At 37.4% G+C, this 20,898-nt stretch overlaps 1 protein-coding gene across 4 annotated transcripts in view; it reads right to left on the bottom strand.

Annotated features, from left to right (window-relative positions):
* LOC106088906 (putative protein kinase C delta type homolog) overlaps positions 1 to 20,898 on the bottom strand; it is a 171,712-nt gene that overhangs the window by 31,353 nt on the left and 119,461 nt on the right. Inside the window, exon 7 of one of the 4 annotated variants that reach the window (XM_013254619.2) lies at positions 5,262 to 5,363. The exons of the other annotated variants lie outside the window; for them this stretch is intronic. Coding sequence (XP_013110073.2) covers positions 5,262 to 5,363 — 102 coding nt within the window. The remainder of the gene's footprint in view (positions 1 to 5,261; positions 5,364 to 20,898) is intronic. 4 annotated transcript variants of the gene reach the window in all.

Raw genomic sequence — 20,898 nt, 5'->3', positions numbered from 1 at the left:
AGTTGCGTTAGGCTACTCGACATCCAACTTCAACCCCGATCGGTTCAGATTGGGATATAGCTGCCATATAGACCAATCTCTCGATTTAAGGTCTTGGGCCAATAAAAGGCGCATTTTCCGATTTTGCCAAAATTTGGGACAGTGAGTTGTGTTAGACGCTTTCACATTCTTTTTGTATTTGGCCTAGATCGGTCTAGATGAAGATATAGCTGTCATATAGACCGATCTCTCGATTTAAGGTTTTGGGCCCATAAAAGGCGCATTTATTGTCCGATGTCGTCGAAATTTGGCACGGTGAGTTGTGTAAGGCCATCGACATATCTCTGCTATATGGCACAGATCGGTACAGTTTTGGATATAGCTGCCATATAGACCGATCGCTCGATTTAATGTCTTGGGCCTATAAAAGTCGCTTTTATTGTTCGATTTTGTCGAAATTTGGGACAGTGAGTTGTGTTAGGCGCCTCCACATTATTCTTCAATTTGGCTCAGATTGGTCCAGATTTGAAAATAACTGCCATATGGACCGATCTCTCCATAGAAGGTTTCGGGCCCATAAAAGGAGCATTTATTGTCCGATTTCGCCGAAATTTGGGACAGTGAATTGTATTAGGATCTTTGACATCCTTCTTTAATTTGGGCCAGACTGGTCCAAATTTGGATATAGCTGCCGTGTAGACCGATCCGCCGATTTAGGGTCTTAGGCTCATAAAAGCCACATTTATTATACGATTTCGCTGACATTTGGGACAGTTTGTTGTGCTAGACCAGTCGATATCTTTCTTGAATTTGACCCTGTTCGATCAAGATTTGGATATAGCTGATATATAGACAGATCTCTCGATTAAAGTCTTGGGCCGATAAAAGCCGCATTTATTGTCCGTTATCGTCGAAATTTGGGACAGTGAATTGTGTTAGGCTCTTCACAACTCTCTGCAATTTTGGCCCAGATCGGTCCAGATTTGGATAAAGCTGCCATATAGACGGATCTCTCGATTTAAGGTTTGGGCCCATAAAATGCGCATTAATTGTCCGAATTCGCCGAAATTTGGGACAGTGAGTTGTGTTAGCGCCTTCGACATCTTCAATTTGGCCCAGATCGGTTCAGATTTGGATATAGCTGTCATACATCTCGATTTAAAGTCTTGGCCCCATAAAAGGCACATTTATAAACCGATTTCACTCAAATTTGACACAGTGACTTATGTTAGGCTTTTCGACAACCGTGACGTATATGGTTCAGATCGGTCTATATTTGGAAATGGCTACCAATAAGACTTGTGCTTATTAGACCACTCAATATCCATGTCTATTTTGGTCCAAATCGGACCATATTTCGATAAAGCTGCTATGGGGGCATAAATTAAACATTTTTTACTGGATTCGGCCCGGCCGAACTTAACGCCTTTCTACTTGTTTTTATCTCGTTTGAAGGAAATAGTTTATTATTACAAAAAACTTGGTGTACTAGGCGGTGGTGGGCTCTGTTCTGGCCTATGACTGCGAAGTTTGTGGACCTTTAACTGAGCAGGTGAATAAGGAAAATGTGCCCATGAACATTGCATTAAGGAACAGGAGCAAACTTCTCACACGTCAATGAGTGATCTCCATTTCAAAATAACGACGTGCCGCAGTGCGACACCTCTAGGGAAGAAGGTTTTATATGGCTTCTATGCATGACATAGCTCCTCACAATTGTCGCCAGCATAAGAAGGAGATAACCACCGCAGAAAATTTTTGCTGATGTTCTCGCCAGAATTCGATTCCAGGTGTTCAGCGTCATAGGCGAACATAGTAATTTTTGCGTTATGGTGGCTTCAGGTGGTGATAATTACATTGACGGAGTGGCAGTAGTGGTGGATAAGATTTGGGGATTTTAATATATTTTTACAAATGATTCGAAAATGTACAGTGGAACCGGATGTGAAATCCACTGCCTAGAACTACAGACAGACGACTATAATTGTCCCGCAAGAGGGACAACTTCAGTATCTCCCAGGCGTAGGTAGGTGCGATAGCTAGTGATGCGGAAATAGTGCTGTCATGGAAAATTGTCTAATCTGATATCTGTATACTTAGTGAGGGGCAGTCGGCTCTTAAGACTTTTATTGGTACAAGCATAAGATCATAAGTGTTACATCGACGTCTTGCAATATTTCTAGCGATGACATTGCGATTGCTAGTGATGCAGAATAAGTGCTGTCATGAAAAGTCGTCTGATCTGTTATCTGTATACTTAGTGATGGGCGGTCGGCTCTTATTAATACAAGCATGGGTTTATAAGTGTTACATCATTGTCTGGACTATCCATAGCGATTGCAAAGGCAACACAACGTGAGCTGCCTGTGCAGGAGGACTGATTTGCTTGAGAGAGAGGGTGTAAATTCCTCTCTGATCTCGATTAGAAATCTTCGTCTCTCTAGCATTTCTATCAAAAAACTGCATAAAACCCAATATTTACCACTCAATCAAAAGTGGCTACAGCCAAATCGAAAAGTCTTAAAAATAATATAAATTTGTACACGAAACTAAACAAAGTCAATGTTGAGACGTTTTCCAATAAGCATGAAAAATTTGGGACCCAAGTGGCTAAGCAATGGGGCTTGAAAGTTGATAACTTCAAATTTTGAATTACTTGCCAGACACATATTCTTTTAAAACAAGAATCAAGGCGAAGTCGGGAAAAGAAAATTCTCCTGAAGAGTCAAGGAAGGAAATCTGGTAACTGATGCAGATAGTGTGCTGACGATATGGAGATAACATTTTAGCTGGCTACTAGTGTCCGACGGTTGCGACAAAGAGTATACCGCAGAACCAATCCCTGTTGATGGTATAGAATGTTTAAATCCTAGTCAGAATGAGGTTCAAGTAGCTGTAACCCGACTGAAGAACAACAAAGCAGCGGGAGCCGACGTTTTGCCCGCTGAACTATTTAACACCGACCGCGCAAAACTGGCAAGACTGCAGGATGACGCTTGCTGATTTGCGTTCCGCAATAATAATAGAAAGGAACCTCTCCAAACAGTTTAGTAGCAAACGATGATTCTGACAGGGAGACAGCTTAAAGTGTAAACTCTTTAACATCCTGCTGGAGAAGATTATATACGATACAGATATTAATGGGTATGGCAGACTAGGCACAAGAGATCACATGCTACTCTTAAAATTTATGGACCAGTCTGCATTGATGGGGAATATCGGAGTCGTATAGTTAGACATATCAAAGTACAACGATTATGTTGGTATCAGATTCATCCAGGCCTAACTTTCGTGTTGTTCATGCTAGTTTTAATCGGAGGCCATGACAAAACTCAAAACGAAGTAATTAATATTGGAGCATATGAAATGAAATGTCAAGATCGGTTTATATGAAAGCTATATCTAGGATAGGCAAGGACTGACGGACATGGGTAGAACGTCTGAGAATTTTACAACTGTGATGAATATTTATATTTATGGGGTCGGAAACGGATTTATCGATATGTTACAAAGGGAGTGGCAACATGACTATACCCCTCTCTTTCGGCGGTGGGTATCAAAATACGTTAATTTAAAATCCTTCCCTTTAAAGCGAATGCAGGTCTATATTGGTCCATTGTCGTGCCTTTTGATTAAAAATATGTACGGTTTGCTACATAAGTTTTTGACCTAGGCGACACTAATGGGTTGAATATGGGTTGCAACCCAACTTTAGTTGAGTTGCCAACGGGTAAATTTTGTTATAGAAATTTTCATTTCTGTATTGAATCGCAAAATTTTTTAAATTTACTTAGTAGCTGAACACTAATATTGAATGAAACTGAAAAAAATTTCCTTCTTTATAATATTTTTTTCCCTGATTTTATCTTCTGGCAAGGCAACCATAGTTGAGTTGCCATTCATAATCCACCCCTAAGTTTTGCCAGGTGGAAACATTTCCCTTGCAAAGTTTGATATTTTTTTGCAAAATCATACTCTGAACGTTTTGACGCAGGACTGTTTTTTGTGTTATTTACAGTGACTTGTAAAAATATTTAGGCAAAAAAAAAAGGAACTAATTCGTGAACATTTTCATGCGATCATTTTTCACAATATTCGATATGGATTATGACGACAAGAGTGTATTTATGAACTTAAATCTTTGTATGACGATGAAGCACCATCCTATAGCACTGTGAAAAAATGATTCAATGAAAGCAGTAGTGACCGACGCTCGCTTATAGTCGAATTCCTTGAAGGTTGTCCGAAATCGGCCGTTGTACCAGGTAACGTTGATACTTGCATGAACTTATAATGCAAGATCGTATTGTGACATACCGTTAGATAAGGGCAATCGACCGTGTCGGTCTTCGAGGACGAGCCAAATCCAACGAAAGTTTTTCTTGAAGAAGCACTTCTACGCAAACGGTCGCCTGTTTCTTAGGAAATACGAAAAACGAACAAGAAAATACGAATCATTGTTCGCCATGACAATGCGACAATGAGAACTCTCACACATCGTCTCAAACCAGCGCCTTTTTGATCGACCAAAACGTCGAATCGACTTGGCACCCAGTGACTTCTTTTTATTCCCACAAATTAGGATAAAAATGCGTGGTCAACGATTTCGTCACCGATTAAGACACCTCTAAAACATAGCGCCCAATAACTATGTTTTAGAGGTGTCTTTATCGGAGTGGAAAAGCGCTTCGAAAAGTGAGCGCATGCAAAAGTGTATAAATCATGCTGGAGAATACTATGATGATAAAAATGTTCATTTTTATTATTAAGCCAGAAACTTAACTAGCAGCCCTTGTTTATGGTTATCGTTGCATCTTCCAATTATTTGCGTATGGCAAATAAAAAATTTAATTATTTTTCCCATCAACTAACAAACCACTTACCAAATTTGTATCTGATGTTCGTTATTAAATTCCAAGATCAACCCTGTCACCTGGAAATATTCCCCAATAATTTTGTTCATCACAAATAATCAATTTGGACATGCAGACTTGCAAACATTTCAATGTCCATAATTTAGTCTGACAACAAAATAACTACAAAATTCTTCAATATTTTTAAAATTTTAAATATAAATTAGAATTATTTGAAATGAGGTTGAAGTGTTTAATTCGTTTTCTTTTCTTTTTAGCCAAAATCATGTGATGTTCATATTTTTGTTTGTTTTGGATTCCATTCCAAATACACATATAAGTACGTCGATATCTGTCCGTTCGTCTACAGACTTATTTATTTATTCTTTTCTTTTCTGGATTTTCATCGCTTTCTCTTGTTGTTTTTACCTCTTTTTACGTTGGCCAACGCTTCTACAATTAATTTCTGATTGACGCCACACAAATTGGCCGTAAGGCGTTCGCATTTTTTGTGACATTTAACGTCACACTCTGGAAATAAGATGAAATTAAACAAAAAGGGAAAAGAAAGGGAAAACGAAAACAATGATCAGAATTTGTGGGTGGTGAATGGTGGTGGTTGTGCCGTGCCACTGGGGGTATTCAAGTTGCTAACCCATTTGCCGGCTTTTTGCTGATGTTACTCATGAATATTTTTATATAAGCAATTTATGACTGAGTAAATGGTGAATTAATTGAATACACGCTTTTGCTTTTGTTAGCAAATTTCTGTGTTTTTCTTACATATTTTTTGCATTTACACTAGTTTACATTAATTATTTATTGTAAATTTTAACTGTATATTAATCAGAGTATCCTAAGAATTTCATTAAAATGTAAAACTCAGAGAAATGTTATAGTGTGTGGTGATTTGTAAGGTCAGCTGGTGAAAAGTTAAATGTAGTCAACAATTTTTTATGCAAAATCTGCAAAACAATGTTTTCTGATATCAGCAAACTTGCAAAGCAACAAGTTGTCGTTTAACCACTTAAATTTAATGCGTCAAAATATTTTTTTTTTCAAGGAAGAGCTTAAGGTCAATATTTGACCGTCGGGGATCCACCCGAATATCTGCTGGTGGACGAATAATATGCTTCGCGGCAGAATTATTAATGCGGAATTGGGAATAGTGTGGTCAGAAGGGGGATAACAAGGGGAACGCCTCAATGAGGGTTGTTCTCTACGATTCTCTGGAGCCTAGTGATAAATGAAGTTCTATTGGAAATCAACGGAGATGGCGTAAGACCGATTTCATATGCGGAAGAAATAGTTTTATTGATTCGAGGAAGATTTACGTCAATGATCATATAAAGTATGGAAAGGTTACTTTAGAGGCTATTGTGATGGGCTACGAGAAATGGATTGAAGACAAACCGAAGGAAGACGGAGCTGGTGCTCTTCACACGGAGATATTAGATACCGAATTTCAGACTACAATCTTTTGACTTAGTCCTTGATTCAAAACTGTCCTGGAAAAGGTACGCGGAGGAATGGTGCTGAAAGGCGATGATCGCCCTCTACTATTGCAAAAGGATGTTCGGCAGGAACTATGTATGTAAGACCAGTGCTGACATATGGAGCATGGGTATGGTAGAAGGCTGTGAAAAAGAGTAAACGGAACAAGGAACCTCAGAAAGTACAGAGACTGATCTTTACTTTTCGCACCCACTTAGTCTCGGGATTAGGAGGGTGTTAAGATCCACACCGCTAGGCGGGTATGGAGGCGGTGTCAAATATACAACCTGTAAAGGTCTATATTTCCCCAACGCCCTGCTTTTACTTTACCTTGCTTGCTTTGTATCGCACTGTGCGCCGAAATTTTAAAGACTTTCCGAATAAATAAAGCTATACAGTCAAAATTTCGCACGATAAGAATATTCTTATTGTTGTAACAATATGTTGTGATCACATCCATAATATGTTCTGCTAAATATCTAGAGCCAGGAACTCAGCGATCAGAGGGGAGACTCCTGAGGGGTCTGGATATAAGCCAAATAGATAACTGAATTGGTAACGTGTGTCGTGTGGTCCCAAGTTACAAGCGGGGCACGTTTTCAGCACATTGGCATCAATTCTATCCCTGTATGAATTAAGGCATCTTAATATGTTAAAACAAAATTGAGTCAGAACTACTCTGGTTTGCCGAGGGAGGTTTATCTCATTAAGTGCTAATGGTGACAGATTGGCGCAAGAACGCCATTGACCGCTTCCCGTAATGTATACTTGTGAATACTATCTAGTTCTGCCTAGTATAGTTTACCATTGACTGTTCAAATGTTTTCTTTGTTGCCATAAAAGTTTCCTTGTTAGCACTTGTCGCTTGGACCACACCTTGGAGAACTCCATGTGGCACTTTATGAAGCGAATGACGAATGACGATCACACAAATAATTGCTGAAGGGAAGCGCTTGGCATGGCTGACTTCCTGATAGCTTTCGAAAGGCCCAGAGCCACGAGTAACATGGGTTCACTTTGACACGGCTTGATCCGGTTGCGACCACTGTCATTTTCTATATATCGGAAACTATGAGAGTGCTCAAAGATAGGTTGAGGATCTTGGTCAGGTATTTGACTTCTGTTACATCCAAATTTCCTTAGAATCAGTAAAGAGATTCCATCAGGGGCCTTGGCGTTCCAGACAATAAGTAGTAGGTTGTAGGTCAATTCGGAGGGAACAAGGCGTTAATCGTCCACATATAGCCGATCTCCGAATTTTATATACATAAAATCTTGGTCATCGTAAAATCTAAGACGATCTTATCATGTCCAACCATTCGTCTGCCTGTTTAAATCACGTTGATGGGCTGTGTCGGACTATATCTTGATAAAGCCCCTATATAAACCGATTTCCCGATTTAAGTTCTTGGGCCATAAAAGATTTGTTAACCGCCTTTTATGGTTCCAGTGAGCAGTATTAGGCTCTTCCACATCCCTGTTTTATATGTCCTAGATTGGTCTATATTTGTATATACATAGCTGTCATATATACCGACCTCCAGATCTTTGAACTTAAGGTCTAAGGGCCATAGAAGGCGGATTTTTTATCCGATTTCGCAGAATTTTGGTTAAATGGTTTGTACTGGACCCCTACACATTCTAAATATGGAGTAAATGGAACTATATTTGGATATAGCTACCATATTGGGAGCCACCGTGGTGTATAGGTTAGCTTGCCCGGCTATCGTGCCCAAACGCCCGGGTTCAAATCCTGGCGGCGAGAACAACCTAAAACATTATTCTGCTGTGGTTATTCCCTCACCAAATGCTGACAATATTTGTGACTATTTCAGCCATGTACAACAAAGAGGTGTCACTTTTTTTGTTACACGCCGTTCGGACTCGGAATAAAGCAGGAGGTCCCTTTAGCATTGAGTTTAAATTTGAATCGGGCAGCATTCAATTGATATTGTGAGAAGTTAGTTTCCCTATAATTTGTTCAATAATGGGATGTTTGGGAAACACTAAACCACATAGACCCCCATATAGACAAACCTCCCGTATTATGGTCTAGGAGATTAAGTTGTGTTGTGTTGGACCCCCGAGGGTGAGTTTGGTCCAGTTTGAACCTTATTTCGATAGAGCTGCTAAGGTTTCATAAATTCTGCATTTTTCACCGGACTTGACGTATGAGTTTAAAATGTATATCCGAAGTGGTGGGTATCAAAAATTTGGCAGGGCCGAACTTTATGCATTTTTACTTGTTTAGTATTGACATTGCTAGTGCAACAAAACAAAAAGTTTTATTATTGGCTGCACTAGAATTACAAGAAAAAACACAGCTAATTGTAATAAAGGTTTTTAGAGTATTAATAATTTTTAAGATTTATCCTAAGCATCTATAATTCAGACCGTTATACAAAAATAATTTTGTTTAGGTCTCCAGAACACTAAATGAAAGAAACATTTTTATGAATTTCGGTTTATTTGTGTAAAAACGTCTTATTTAGCCAATGCTTCGATTTCAAATTATTATTATTATTCAAAAAAAACTTAAATAAGCCTTAAAATAGGTTTATTGGAATGTTCTCAAAAGAAAAAATGCAAAATTTGTCCATGAGCATTCCATTAAGGAACAGGGTCAAACTCTCACATATTAATGAGTGCAGTCCGATTCAAGTTTAAGCTCAATGATAAGGGGCCTCCTTTTTATAGCCGAGTCCGAACGGCGTGGCGCAGGGCGACACCTCTATGGAGAGAAGTTTTACATGGCATTGTACCTCACAAATGTTGCCAGCATTAGGAGGGGAAAACCACCGTTGAAAAAATTTTTTGATGGTCTCGCCAGGATTCGAATCCAGGCGTTCAGCGTCATAGGCAGACATGCTAACCTCTGCGCTACGGTGGCCTTCTCAAAGGAAATCTTTCAAACAATTCTATTTCAAATCTACATAAAGTTTTGTATTTCGCAAAGTACTTTTATAATTAGAGATTTTCTCCTCAAAAAGATATGCATAAGCTTGGTTTTGCATAACTGAATGAGGTGCTGGTCACATTTGTTTGTACATACTAGTAAAAATAAATAAATATTGCCTAATCAAACAGAACTAGAATAAATCGCAATAATGTTTTTCCACCTAATCACCCAATCAATATCTTTTCTTTTACATCACTTCTCTGCATGTGTTCCCTCTCCCAGTATAGCTGACGTAAATAGTGAACATTCTTTTGGCAGATTTCTGAGCAGCTAATTTTAAACACTCGAAAGTAATTCCCAGCATTGGGCAAAAGTGCATTAACAACAATTCCTAGACACATTAGTCTAAATCACTTTAGACTTCTTCAGTTAAGTCAATAGAAGAGATCCGTAATCATCTGTAAATGTTAGAGAACTTAATCCAAATCTTGTTTATGGCATAGTTCAAAACATCTCATACAGTGTTTTGGTTTTTTTCTGTTGATGCTTTAATTTAGGCGATAAAAAAATCAACAGCGGGAACCACAAAAAGAAAATACACAAATAACATCCGTTTTGGCAAACTCTATGGGCAGAACTGTGAACCAAAAAAAAGAGAGGAACGAAAACAATATCATTAAATGAACTTGTAAAAAAACAGACTAAACCACAAACGCTGGTATAGACAAAGCAGCAGCAGTGAACGTGAAATCCCCAAAATAAAGAGAAAAAATTCATATGTACGATTCTAGTAAATACACAACAAAATTGACCTTGCCAGCCCAAGTAAATAACGAGGTAAGACTTAAGACGCCAATTGCTGGTCATATAAAATGCAGATATTTCAAACCGAATCAAATCTTTAATCAATAATATAGATTTAAGCTAAGAAATTTTAATTAAACGTACGAATGAAGATGACAAGAAATCCGTAAAAACTTGTTACAAGTTTGTAAAAAATCTTTTTTTGTGTGCAAAGTTCAATGACTTTTTGTAAAATTACAAATGTTGTCAATTCTGCAATGGTTGGTATACTAATTTCATCTCATTCGACCTTACCATATTTGTTTCAAACATTTATTCAATTTATGAGTTTTTTTCTTTTCACTCTGTTTTCGTTTGCTAGAGGAAATGGGCTTCTTGGAAGTTGAAGAATGAAATTCAATTTTTATTGCAATGAGCTCACATTCTTGAAATATGAATTGTACGTTTTTTCTTCCCCTTTCAAATTTTTTCATTTCATTAATTTTTCATTTATGACACATTAAGCATACGTCGGTTATCACACGCCACATTTACTTCGCAATTATAGTAGTCTCCTGAGAGGAAAACGAAATGTAGCTAGAAGGGTGGGAATATTGGCATGATGGGGTTCTAAAGTAAAATTGCATAAAGCAGCAAAATCTACATATCCAAGTGTCTTTTGCAATATTTACGGGAGCCAAAGAAGGAACTACTATTTATAGACATTAGAACCTAAAATGGAATTCCTTCTGATTATCACAGCATTTTTTTCCTTTGATATCCTGCAGAAATTGCTACTTGCAAAGACCCTTTAAGGCGCCAGGCCCTGCTAATAATACATTAACTCATTAGGGATATATACTCTGATTGCATCATGACAAATATTCCCGACGAGAGATCACTGAAAGAGCCCTTCACGACCTAATCTTTTTAAAACAGGTAGAAGCTGGCTAAGTTCGGCCGGGCCAAATCTTGGGAACCTACCACCATGGATTCTGCTAAAAATGTATACAAAATAAATTTTTTTGAGATGCTCAATTTGGTTCTACATACCAAACTTCTGTCAAACCAGCAAAAATTACAGCTTCTAGGAACCGAACAAGGATAATCGAGAATGGCTTTTATGGGAGCTATATCAGGTTAAAGACTGATTTGGACCATACTTTGCACAGTTATCCGAAGTCGTAACAGACCACCGCTTGCAAAATTTCAGCTAAATTGGACAAAATTGTGGCTTGTAAGGATTCAAAAGGTCAAATTGGCAGTTTGGTTTACATGGGAGCTGCACCAGGTTATAGACCGACTTGGACTTTACTTAGTAAAGTTTTGAAAGTCATAACAGAACACTACATGTAAAATTTCAGCCAAATCGGACAAAAATTTAAGTCAAATCGGCAGATCGGTTTCCCCTAATTTTTAAAAACACCAGATTTTGGAGATGGGTTTGGAGATTTAAGACAAATTTTGTTTGCACACCTACATTAATCTCAAAGCAAAAATTTGTATCCAAATCTGGGGTGGGGTTGCCCACACAACCAAAAACCCGCCAAACAGATATATACACCAATCACTACAATATTTAGAGTAGAAAACGAAAAAAACCAAAACAAGTAAAAGCGTGCTGAGTTCGGGTGGGCCGAATCTTATATACCCTCCATCATGAATCGCATTTGTCGAATTCTTTTCCCGGCATCTCTTTTTAAGCAAAAAAAGGATAACAGAAAAGATTTGCTCTGCTATTAGAGCGATATAAAGATATTGTCCAGTTCGGACCAAAATTAAATTATATGTTGGAGACCTGTGTAAAATGTTAGCCAATTGGAACAAGAATTGCGCCCTTTGGGGACTCAAGAAGTAAAATGGAGAGATCGATTTATATGGGAGCTATATCAGGCTATAGACCGATTCAGACCATAATAAACACGTATGTTGATGGTCATGAGAGGATCCGTCGTACAAAATTTCAGCCAAATCGGATAATAATTGCTCAAGAAGTCAAGATCCCTGATCGGTTTATATGTCAGCTATATCAGGTTGTTAACCGATTTGAACCCTATTCAGCACAGTTATTGAAAGTCATAATAAAATACGCCATGCAAAATTTTAGCCAAATCGGATTGGAATTGCGTCCTCTAGAAGCTCAAGAAGTCAAGACCCCAGATCGGTTTATATGATAGCTATATTAGGTTATAAACCGATTTGAACCATACTTGGCACATTTCAAATCGTCATTCAAATCGGGTTAGAATTGCGCCATCTAGTGGCTCAAGAAGTCAAGATGCAAGATCGGTTTATATGGTAGCTATATCAGGTTATTGACCGATTTGAACCATACTAAGCACAGTTGTTGGAAGTCATAGCGAAATACGTCGTGCAAAATTTCATTCCAATGGGATAGGAATTGCGCCCTAACATAACAAAACACGTCGTGCAAAATTTCATTCAAATCGGATAAGAAGTGCGCCCTCTAGAGGCTTACGAAGTCGAGACCCAAGATCGGTTTATATGGCAGCTATATCAGGTTATAGACTGATTTGAACCATACTTGGCACAGTGGTTGAATATCATAACAAAACACGTCGTGCAAAATTTCATTCCAATCAGATAAGAATTGCGGCCTCTAGAGGCTCAAGAAGTCAAGACCCAAGATCGGTTTATATGGCAGCTATATCAAAACATGGACCGATATGGCCCATTTACAATCCCAACTGACCTACACTAATAAGAAATATTTGTGCAAAATTTCAAGCGGCTAGCTTTGCTCCTTTGAAAGTTAGCGTGCTATCGACAGACAAACTGACGGACGGATGGACAGACAGACGGACATGGCTAGATGGACATAAAATGTCGGCACTATCAAGAATTTATATACTTTATGGGGTCTCAGACGAATATTTCGAGTAGTTACAAACAGAAATTAGTATACCCCCATCCTATGGTGGAGGGTATAAAAACCCTCAAATCGGACATATTTACCGACCATAGCAATATGGAAGTAGAGGACGAAATTGATATCCACTTTTGAGACTTCAGTCTCACCCCACCCCTAACAAGGATTTTTACTGACCATTGCAATGTGGGGTTAAACAAGAGGTATTTGAGAGTAGAAAAGTACATAGGAAAATTGGAATAAATTTTTGACTGAAAATAACCAGAAATTTCCAAATTTAGCGTACTCCTCTCTAACATAGCATTATCGGTCGCAGCGGAGCGGCCCGGGTTCAGCTAGTCAGCTATATAGAAAGTTCTTTTGATGTCAAGGATGATACAGTGGTAGCATTTCTTGATATTAAGGGAGCTTTAAATGATTTAAAAATTACAAAGATTGATCAGCGGGATACTTTTAAGAGGTGTGTTGTCTGCTCTATTTTGGAATTTAGCCATTAACAATATATTATTGTCTCTCAAGAGAAAAGGTGTAAAAGTGGTCGCGTATGCTGATGATATGGTATACATATAACAGGTACCCACCTTGGGAGAAAAGAATATTCTAAAATGGACACGACATTGAACTTAAAATTCAATATTTTGAGAAGGACGAAAACAGCATTTGTTGGCCTATACACATGCAAGAAATTCATTGAACAAAATTGTGGGTTGCAGTTGTCAGACTTATAATACTATATGATTTTGGGGTCCGATGGACGGCACTTCAAAAGCTTAACCGTTGTTCAATACTCAGCCGGATTTAAAGGATGGCTTGTTTGTGCATCACAGCAGCACGAAGGATGACTCCATCTAATGCATTGCATTTTATGCCACACCCAATGACTCTGGACATTGTGGTTAGACAAATTAGTGCGACCACTGATGTGAGACTAAAGTAGATTACTATGAGGTTATGTGGCGGCTACGTAGTCTGTGTTATCCTTGATACCATGCCCCATTTTCTAGTTAGTGTGGAACGCACATTATCTGGGCCACTATTTGATAAAAAGTACCACAATTCTTGGTGGATACCATTGGAACAATAATGTCCCTGGTTAAAGAATGTACGAAGATTTCTATACGGATTGTTCCGGGATTTGGGGTGTACTACGAAGAGTAAGGACTGGCCATATCGAGAAGATTACCCGATTACTGTAGTATGTACCAGGACGAGATCCTTGCAATTACAGAAGTGTTGAAATGGATAAGATATAATGTTAATGTTCGCCAGAGGAACGTATTTCTGAATTTAAAAATCGCCCTTAACTGTAGCAGATCTTATGCACATGACTGAACAGTTTAAAATACATCTGTTCTCTAGGAACAGGGCCACAGAGATATCAATGGGAATTGTAGTAAAAACGAGGTTCCGAGACTGGTAGCAATCTTATACATTCGTGGAAAACTGAAATATGTGGCATATAAGCTAAGTCTTCAGGATGAAGCCCGAAGGATATTTCAGACTCACTAAGTATGTATTGTTAACGCCCCAAAATTATGTGGCTCAATCTAGATTTAAAGCGGTCTACCGCTTTCTCTCGTTGGCTAGAACAGACGTCTCAGTCATTGTGTCCATCATGGCAGGTCACTGTCTGATCGCAAAACGACTTCTGCAGAAGCTGTGAGGACGTCGAGGAAGAAGAGACTATAGACCATCTGTGTGGTTGTCCCGAACTAGCAAGCCGAAGGAGTTTCGCTATAAATTCTCATTCTTTTGCGAACTCGTCTAATTTAGAGGATGTGCACATTCGCAAGTTGTACGGCTTTTTAGAAGGTTTCTTCTTTCTTCCGTCCCCGTGGTAATGCAATGGACGAAAATGCTTACGTAACACTAATTTCAGACTGCTTAACTTAACCTGAAACCCTATTAACCTGATTAATATATCTGCTCATTTCGTGGGGTGTACCTATGGGAACGTCCTACCTCACGTTCCCTTGGGTACTTAACTCCAATAATAAATATATTGCTTTTTATACCCACCACCATAGGATGGGGGTATACTAATCTAGTCATTCCGTTTGTAACACCTCGAAATATTCGTCTAGACCCCATAAAGTATATATATAGAATGACTCAGGATGTCGAGACAATCAAGAAGAAATTTTGCACATATTCTTACTATTCTTATATCTTACTCTTTGGGGATTGCAAATGGGCCATATCGGTTCAATTTAAGCCGCAATTTTAGTCGGATTTGGCTGAAATTTTGCACATAGCCAAGAAATTTTGCCAAGTACGGACTATAATCTGATAAAGCTCCTATTTATACCGATCTCCCGATTTGACTTCCTAAGCCCCTGGAGGCCACAATTTTTGTCCGATTTGGCTTATATTTTGTACGCAGTGTTCTGTTATGACTTTCAACAACAATGCCAAGTACGGCCCAAATCGTTTTATAACCTTATTTAGCCCATATAAACCGAAGCCCATATAAACCGATCTACCGATTTGACTTCTTGAGCCGCAATTTTTGTTCTATTTGGCAGAAATTTTGCAAATCTGCCCTATTTGGCAGAAAGTGTTCTTTAATGACTCTCAGCAACTGTGCCAAGTACGGTCCGAGTCGGTCTATAATATGATATAGCTACCATACAAACCGATCTACCGAGTCGCAATGTTTGTCCCATTTGGCTGCAATTGAGCATGTAGAGTTTTGTTATGTCTTTCAACGACTGTACCAAGTACGGTCTAAAACGGTCTATAACCTGATAAAGCTGCCATAGAAACCGATCTCCCGATTTGACTTCTTGAGCCCTTAAAAGCCGCAATTTTTGGTCCGATTTGGTTGAAATTTTGCATGTAGTTTTCTGTTATGACTTTCAACAACTTTGCCTTCTTTCATTCCAATACTGTTCGTTATCTTACCGTCCTGGTTGTTATTGCCTTTATGGCCTGCCCGTAAAGATGTTCATATTCGACGTTCTTGAGTTAACACCACGCATTCTGTGATCGCCCGGATATCCGCCTACAGTACCGTATTATAGTCAACCAGTTGAAAACAGATCTCAGTCCCTGGGTTCTCAATGTAGACTCCAGGTCCACTCTATCCTTTAGCCTTGATCCATCCGTGCTACATGATCTTCTAGATGGAAATACTAGGGAATCCAAGACTGTGCCGCTGGCAGCATCGCCTCGCACTGGACTTCAAGTATCGTCTCAGGTATCCGATTGGAAACCTCTTCCATTCCTATAAGATACGTTAGACGACACTTATGGGGCCCCATAAGAAAAAAAAAAACACAAATACTTCTCATTGATGTAGGCCGCTGGGGATGGCAAATATGCCATTTTCTTCAGATTGTGATATAGCTCCCATATAAAGTGGTCCTTCCTTTGACTCGTATGCCCCTAGAAGCCGTAAATATTATCCGATTTGGCTAAAATTTTAACTGTTAACAGTTTTAAGTCTAAATCGGTGTATAACCTGATACGGCTTCCATATAAAGCGGTCTCCTGAATTGACATCTCAAGCATTAGACGCCACAATTATTGTCCGATTTTGCTGAAATCTTGCACATAGTATTGTATCACGATGGAGAAGTGTAGAGTGCAAAGAGAACGTGTGTCATTATTTTAATTTTCTAATGAAACCTCAAAAATTCCTTCAGGCCAAATGCGGTGGCCCATTTTATTACACTTGTGTACATATTAATAGTGCAAACAACTTTTAAAACATTCCATTTATAAAAACAAAAAATAAAAGAAATAAACATTAATATTTGACTTTTGTACATGTGTGGGAATGCATACGTAAATGGATGGGTGCGAGATGGTGCTCAAAATAAATTTTTGTAAATTACACATGACAATGGCGAAATCTCAAAGTGGTTCTTACGTAGGCATTCTCTTTTGTAGGTACACTTATATTTGAGAGTAACAAGTAACAATGGCGCAATGCTTCCTTATGGGACAGAAAAAGGTGAACGTTCGTGGAAAATGTGGTATGAAGTAAATACAACTGTAGATGTATAAATAATCGTTACGATTGTTTGGCCAATTTAGTACGTATAAATATTTGGAATGTTACCCTTTATTTAGCGGAAACATTATGGAAATTATTTTTTTTTCTTTTATGGATATTAATAAGTAAGATACTTGAGATGAATATTTATTTTCAAGCTACCGCCATGCGTTCAACACAGTGTAAATATGATGTTCGTTGTACTTTTTACTTATACTCGTAGGTCATTGGTTAGCTGTATCTTTCATTAGGAATCTTTATTAATAGGAAGTAATATGGGGAAAAATTGTAGACAAAATGTAAAGAAGAAATGAAGAAATGCTCCTTCTATTCATACAGACAGCAAAATTGCATCTTTATTCTTTTCTCAAATTTCACCCACATAATAAGAATTGTGAGAAGTTTGCCCTGTCTCATAATGGAATATTCATGTGCAAATTAACAATTCGAAAAGAATTGTCTTGTTTACAACAACAATGTCTTGTTAGGAATAAAACAATTTTCGCCTGTGGCATATGTCAAATTGGATATTAATTATACCAATGCATAAAAAATTACGGCCGTATTCAGAAAACTTAATGAATCCTTAGGCTTATTTGACAGTCCTATCAAGGAAATCTGTAAAATAAACCTATTTCGAATCTATTGGTTTCGTGCATACAGGCGTTAAAATTTTATGTAATATATTTCCATTTGATTGTTTCATCCCATTTTTCTCACATTAGGGGATTTCTTTAGCACAAACATCGTTTGTTTGCTCTTGTTTACTTTTGTATATCTCAAAAAACGCAAATCCATATGAATACATGTATACATTTGAAGTCTCATGTATACATACGTATATTCAAATGTACTACAAAACATTTTTTTAATATAAGTACAAATATATTTTAGTAACACATACACATGTCTCTTTGTATAGCTTTGCATATGTGTTGCTTTTAATGTTTATACACCATGATTTCTTCGCAGAATATAACATTATTGAAAATAGGATGAAACCAAAAATCATAGAAGCGCCAAGTTTATATGAATTAAAAACAAAAACTGTGACCAACAAATTTTGTATATAACCTTCATGGCCGATTTCAATTGATACGCTATATGAAAAGTGGACTTAATACTATGTTCAAAGCTGTTTTGGGCAAACGACTCGTTTTCCCTTTATAATGCTCTGAAAACGACTCGTTTTTCCATTTCCATGTATAAGGGAAAAACGACTCGTTTGCCACAAAAACGGGCCATTCAAAGCATGTGAGCCCAAATAAATGTCTAAATTATGCTGCTTATTCAGCCAAATCGAATTAGAATTGCGCGCTCTATTGGCTCAAGAAGTCATCCCAGATCGGTTTATATGACAGCTATACCAGATTATAAACCGATTTGAATCATACTTAACACAGTTGTTGGAAGTGATACCTAAACACTACGTGCAAAATTTCAGTTAAATCGGACTAGAATAACGCCCTCTAGAGGCTCAAGAAGTCAAGACCCAAGATCGGTTTATATGGCAGCTATATCAAAACATGGACCGATTTGGCCCATTTACAATCCCAACCGACCTATACTAATAAAAAGTATTTGTGGAAAATTTCACGCGGCTAGCTTTGCCCTTTCGAAAGTTAGCGTGCTTTCGACAGACAGACGGACGGACATGGCTAGATCGACATAAAATGACATGACGATCAGGAATATATATGCATAAAGTATATATATTCCTGGTCTCAGAAACATATTTCGAGGTGTTACAAACAGAATGACGAAATTAGTGCACCCCCATCCTATGTGTATGTATGTATGTATTCATTCTTTATTTTATTTTATTAAACGTTATAAAAATATATAATACTATATGTTTTATTTATTATCTATAAAGAATATTCAGCATGGTTTTTCTTAAACCGTCTGCTGGAAAATTGAGTTTAAAAATTTACGTTAAAATTAATAATTAAATTCATTTATCAATAAATCTCTGTATTTAAGGGCTTCTCTAAGGTAATTATATAAAGTAGACCAGGACATATCTTCACCTCCATCTAACTGAAAGATAACCTCATTTTCATCAAGAAAAGTTTTGTTAAAAAATTTTAGTCTGTAATTGGAGTATTTGAGTATTTTTGCCGGGAGAAGACGTGTTTTTTATCGAGCTCCAGAAACTGCTTGGCTTACCATCCTATGGTGGAGGGTATAAAAATTCAGTTGTATTTTTTTCAATTATATCAAGACTATGAAATCGTTTAAAATTAATTTTTGAGTTAACTGTTTTTATGCCCACCACCGTTGTATAGGGGGTATATTCATTTAGTCATTCCGTTTACAACACATCGAAATATCAATTTTCGACCCTACAAAGTATATATATTTCGGATAGGCGTAAAATTCTAAGACGATTTAACGATGTCCGTGTGTCTGTCCATTCGTCTATTGTAATTACTCTAGAGAATTGAGATATTAAGTTCAAATATGGCACAGATACGTCTTTTTAATGAACGCTGGTTAAGTTCTTGAATAGACCAAATCGGACCGTATTTGGATATGGCTGCTATATAGACCGATAAAGGGTCTAATGCCCATAAAAACTTAATTTTTCATCCGATTTTGCATAAATTTGAAACAGTTAGTAGTTTAAGGCTTCCCAACAACTGACCTAAATATGGTTCAGGTCGGACTATATTTAGATATAGCTACCATATAGACCGATCTGCCGATAAGGGGTCTGAAGCCAATAAAATTTTTTCGAAATAAATGCAATCTATCAATATACGATCTTTAAACTTGCCCACACTTAAATGATGATGACCCGCTTACCTACCAAGGGGGCGAAATGCGCCAAATGATTTTTCCATTACATAAAAAAATTCGATCATTTGGCTCATTTCGAAAAAGAAGTTAACAACATTAGAAAAATGATCCTCGTCCTAACAGGCAAACATAGTAATTTTGTAACAAAAAGTTAAAAAAAAATTTTTTTTTTGTCAAAGGTGAAATTGAATTTTTAACATACAACTAAATGTTTACAAGAACTTAAAGCATAACAAAACAAACATTTTAAAAAAGTCGCGCGAATTTCAAAATATTAATCGACTGCACTTTGTAACGATTCCACAATAAAAATTCGCCTGCGGCGCTTTTAAGCATATCCAAAAAAAGTAAAAAATATTTAAAAAAAACCGCGTGATTTTTCAGGGTTCTTTCGGACATCTTCCAAAATAAACATATTTTATAAAAATTGAGCAATTTTTTCAAGTATTTTCGGCAACGGCAATTCTGCAATAAGAGTTAAAAATATGTTAAAAAATCAACCGATGCTTGAAAATATTTCTTATAGTCGTCAATTTTTTTTTTCAATTTTAAAAAGGGGAAATTTTTTTAAAAATGGTGCAATTCTACTAAATTATATATTCCAGCTACACTTTTTGCCACAATAAAAAATTTAAAACTATTTTACACCCCAAATGTACACAACAAAAAATACCTGGGGCTGATTTTGCACACTTTAGGTCTTTTTGGTGTGAAATTATGTTATGAAAATGCACCCCATATTCTATGACGAACTTTGGCCCTGGTTTAATAGTAGGACACAAATTGTAATTATATTTGTGAGATTGCTTTTGCATACTTTGGGCTCTATTTGTTTGAGGGTAATTTTTCTGGAAAGGCATCCCAAATTTGAGGTCTACTTTCTTTTTTAATTTGGGGCGTTGTTTTTTGGGGCCTACAGTCAAATACAGAAACCATCTATTGCAACGGCACACTAAAAGAGGTCTCCGGAAATCTCACTCTGAAGAATTTTGAGAAAATGTTTTCTTTGAATATTTTAGCCATAAAAAAATTGCAGACTTTCGTCAAGCCAATCCCCGATTTATGGTGTAGTGTTTTGGTGGACGGCAGTTCAAAAAACAATTACTCTTCATCCAAAAGACAGTTAATCTGTATATCACAACCACTCTGTGTATTTTCACATGAAAATCCTCACATATGCACAGAAATGCCGTGGGAT

Source organism: Stomoxys calcitrans, chromosome 4, assembly GCF_963082655.1.
Source record: "Stomoxys calcitrans chromosome 4, idStoCalc2.1, whole genome shotgun sequence".
NCBI classification, from domain to species: domain Eukaryota; kingdom Metazoa; phylum Arthropoda; class Insecta; order Diptera; family Muscidae; genus Stomoxys; species Stomoxys calcitrans.
Note: the sequence above shows the minus strand (reverse complement) of the source record. Positions and strands in the feature narration are given on the sequence as shown.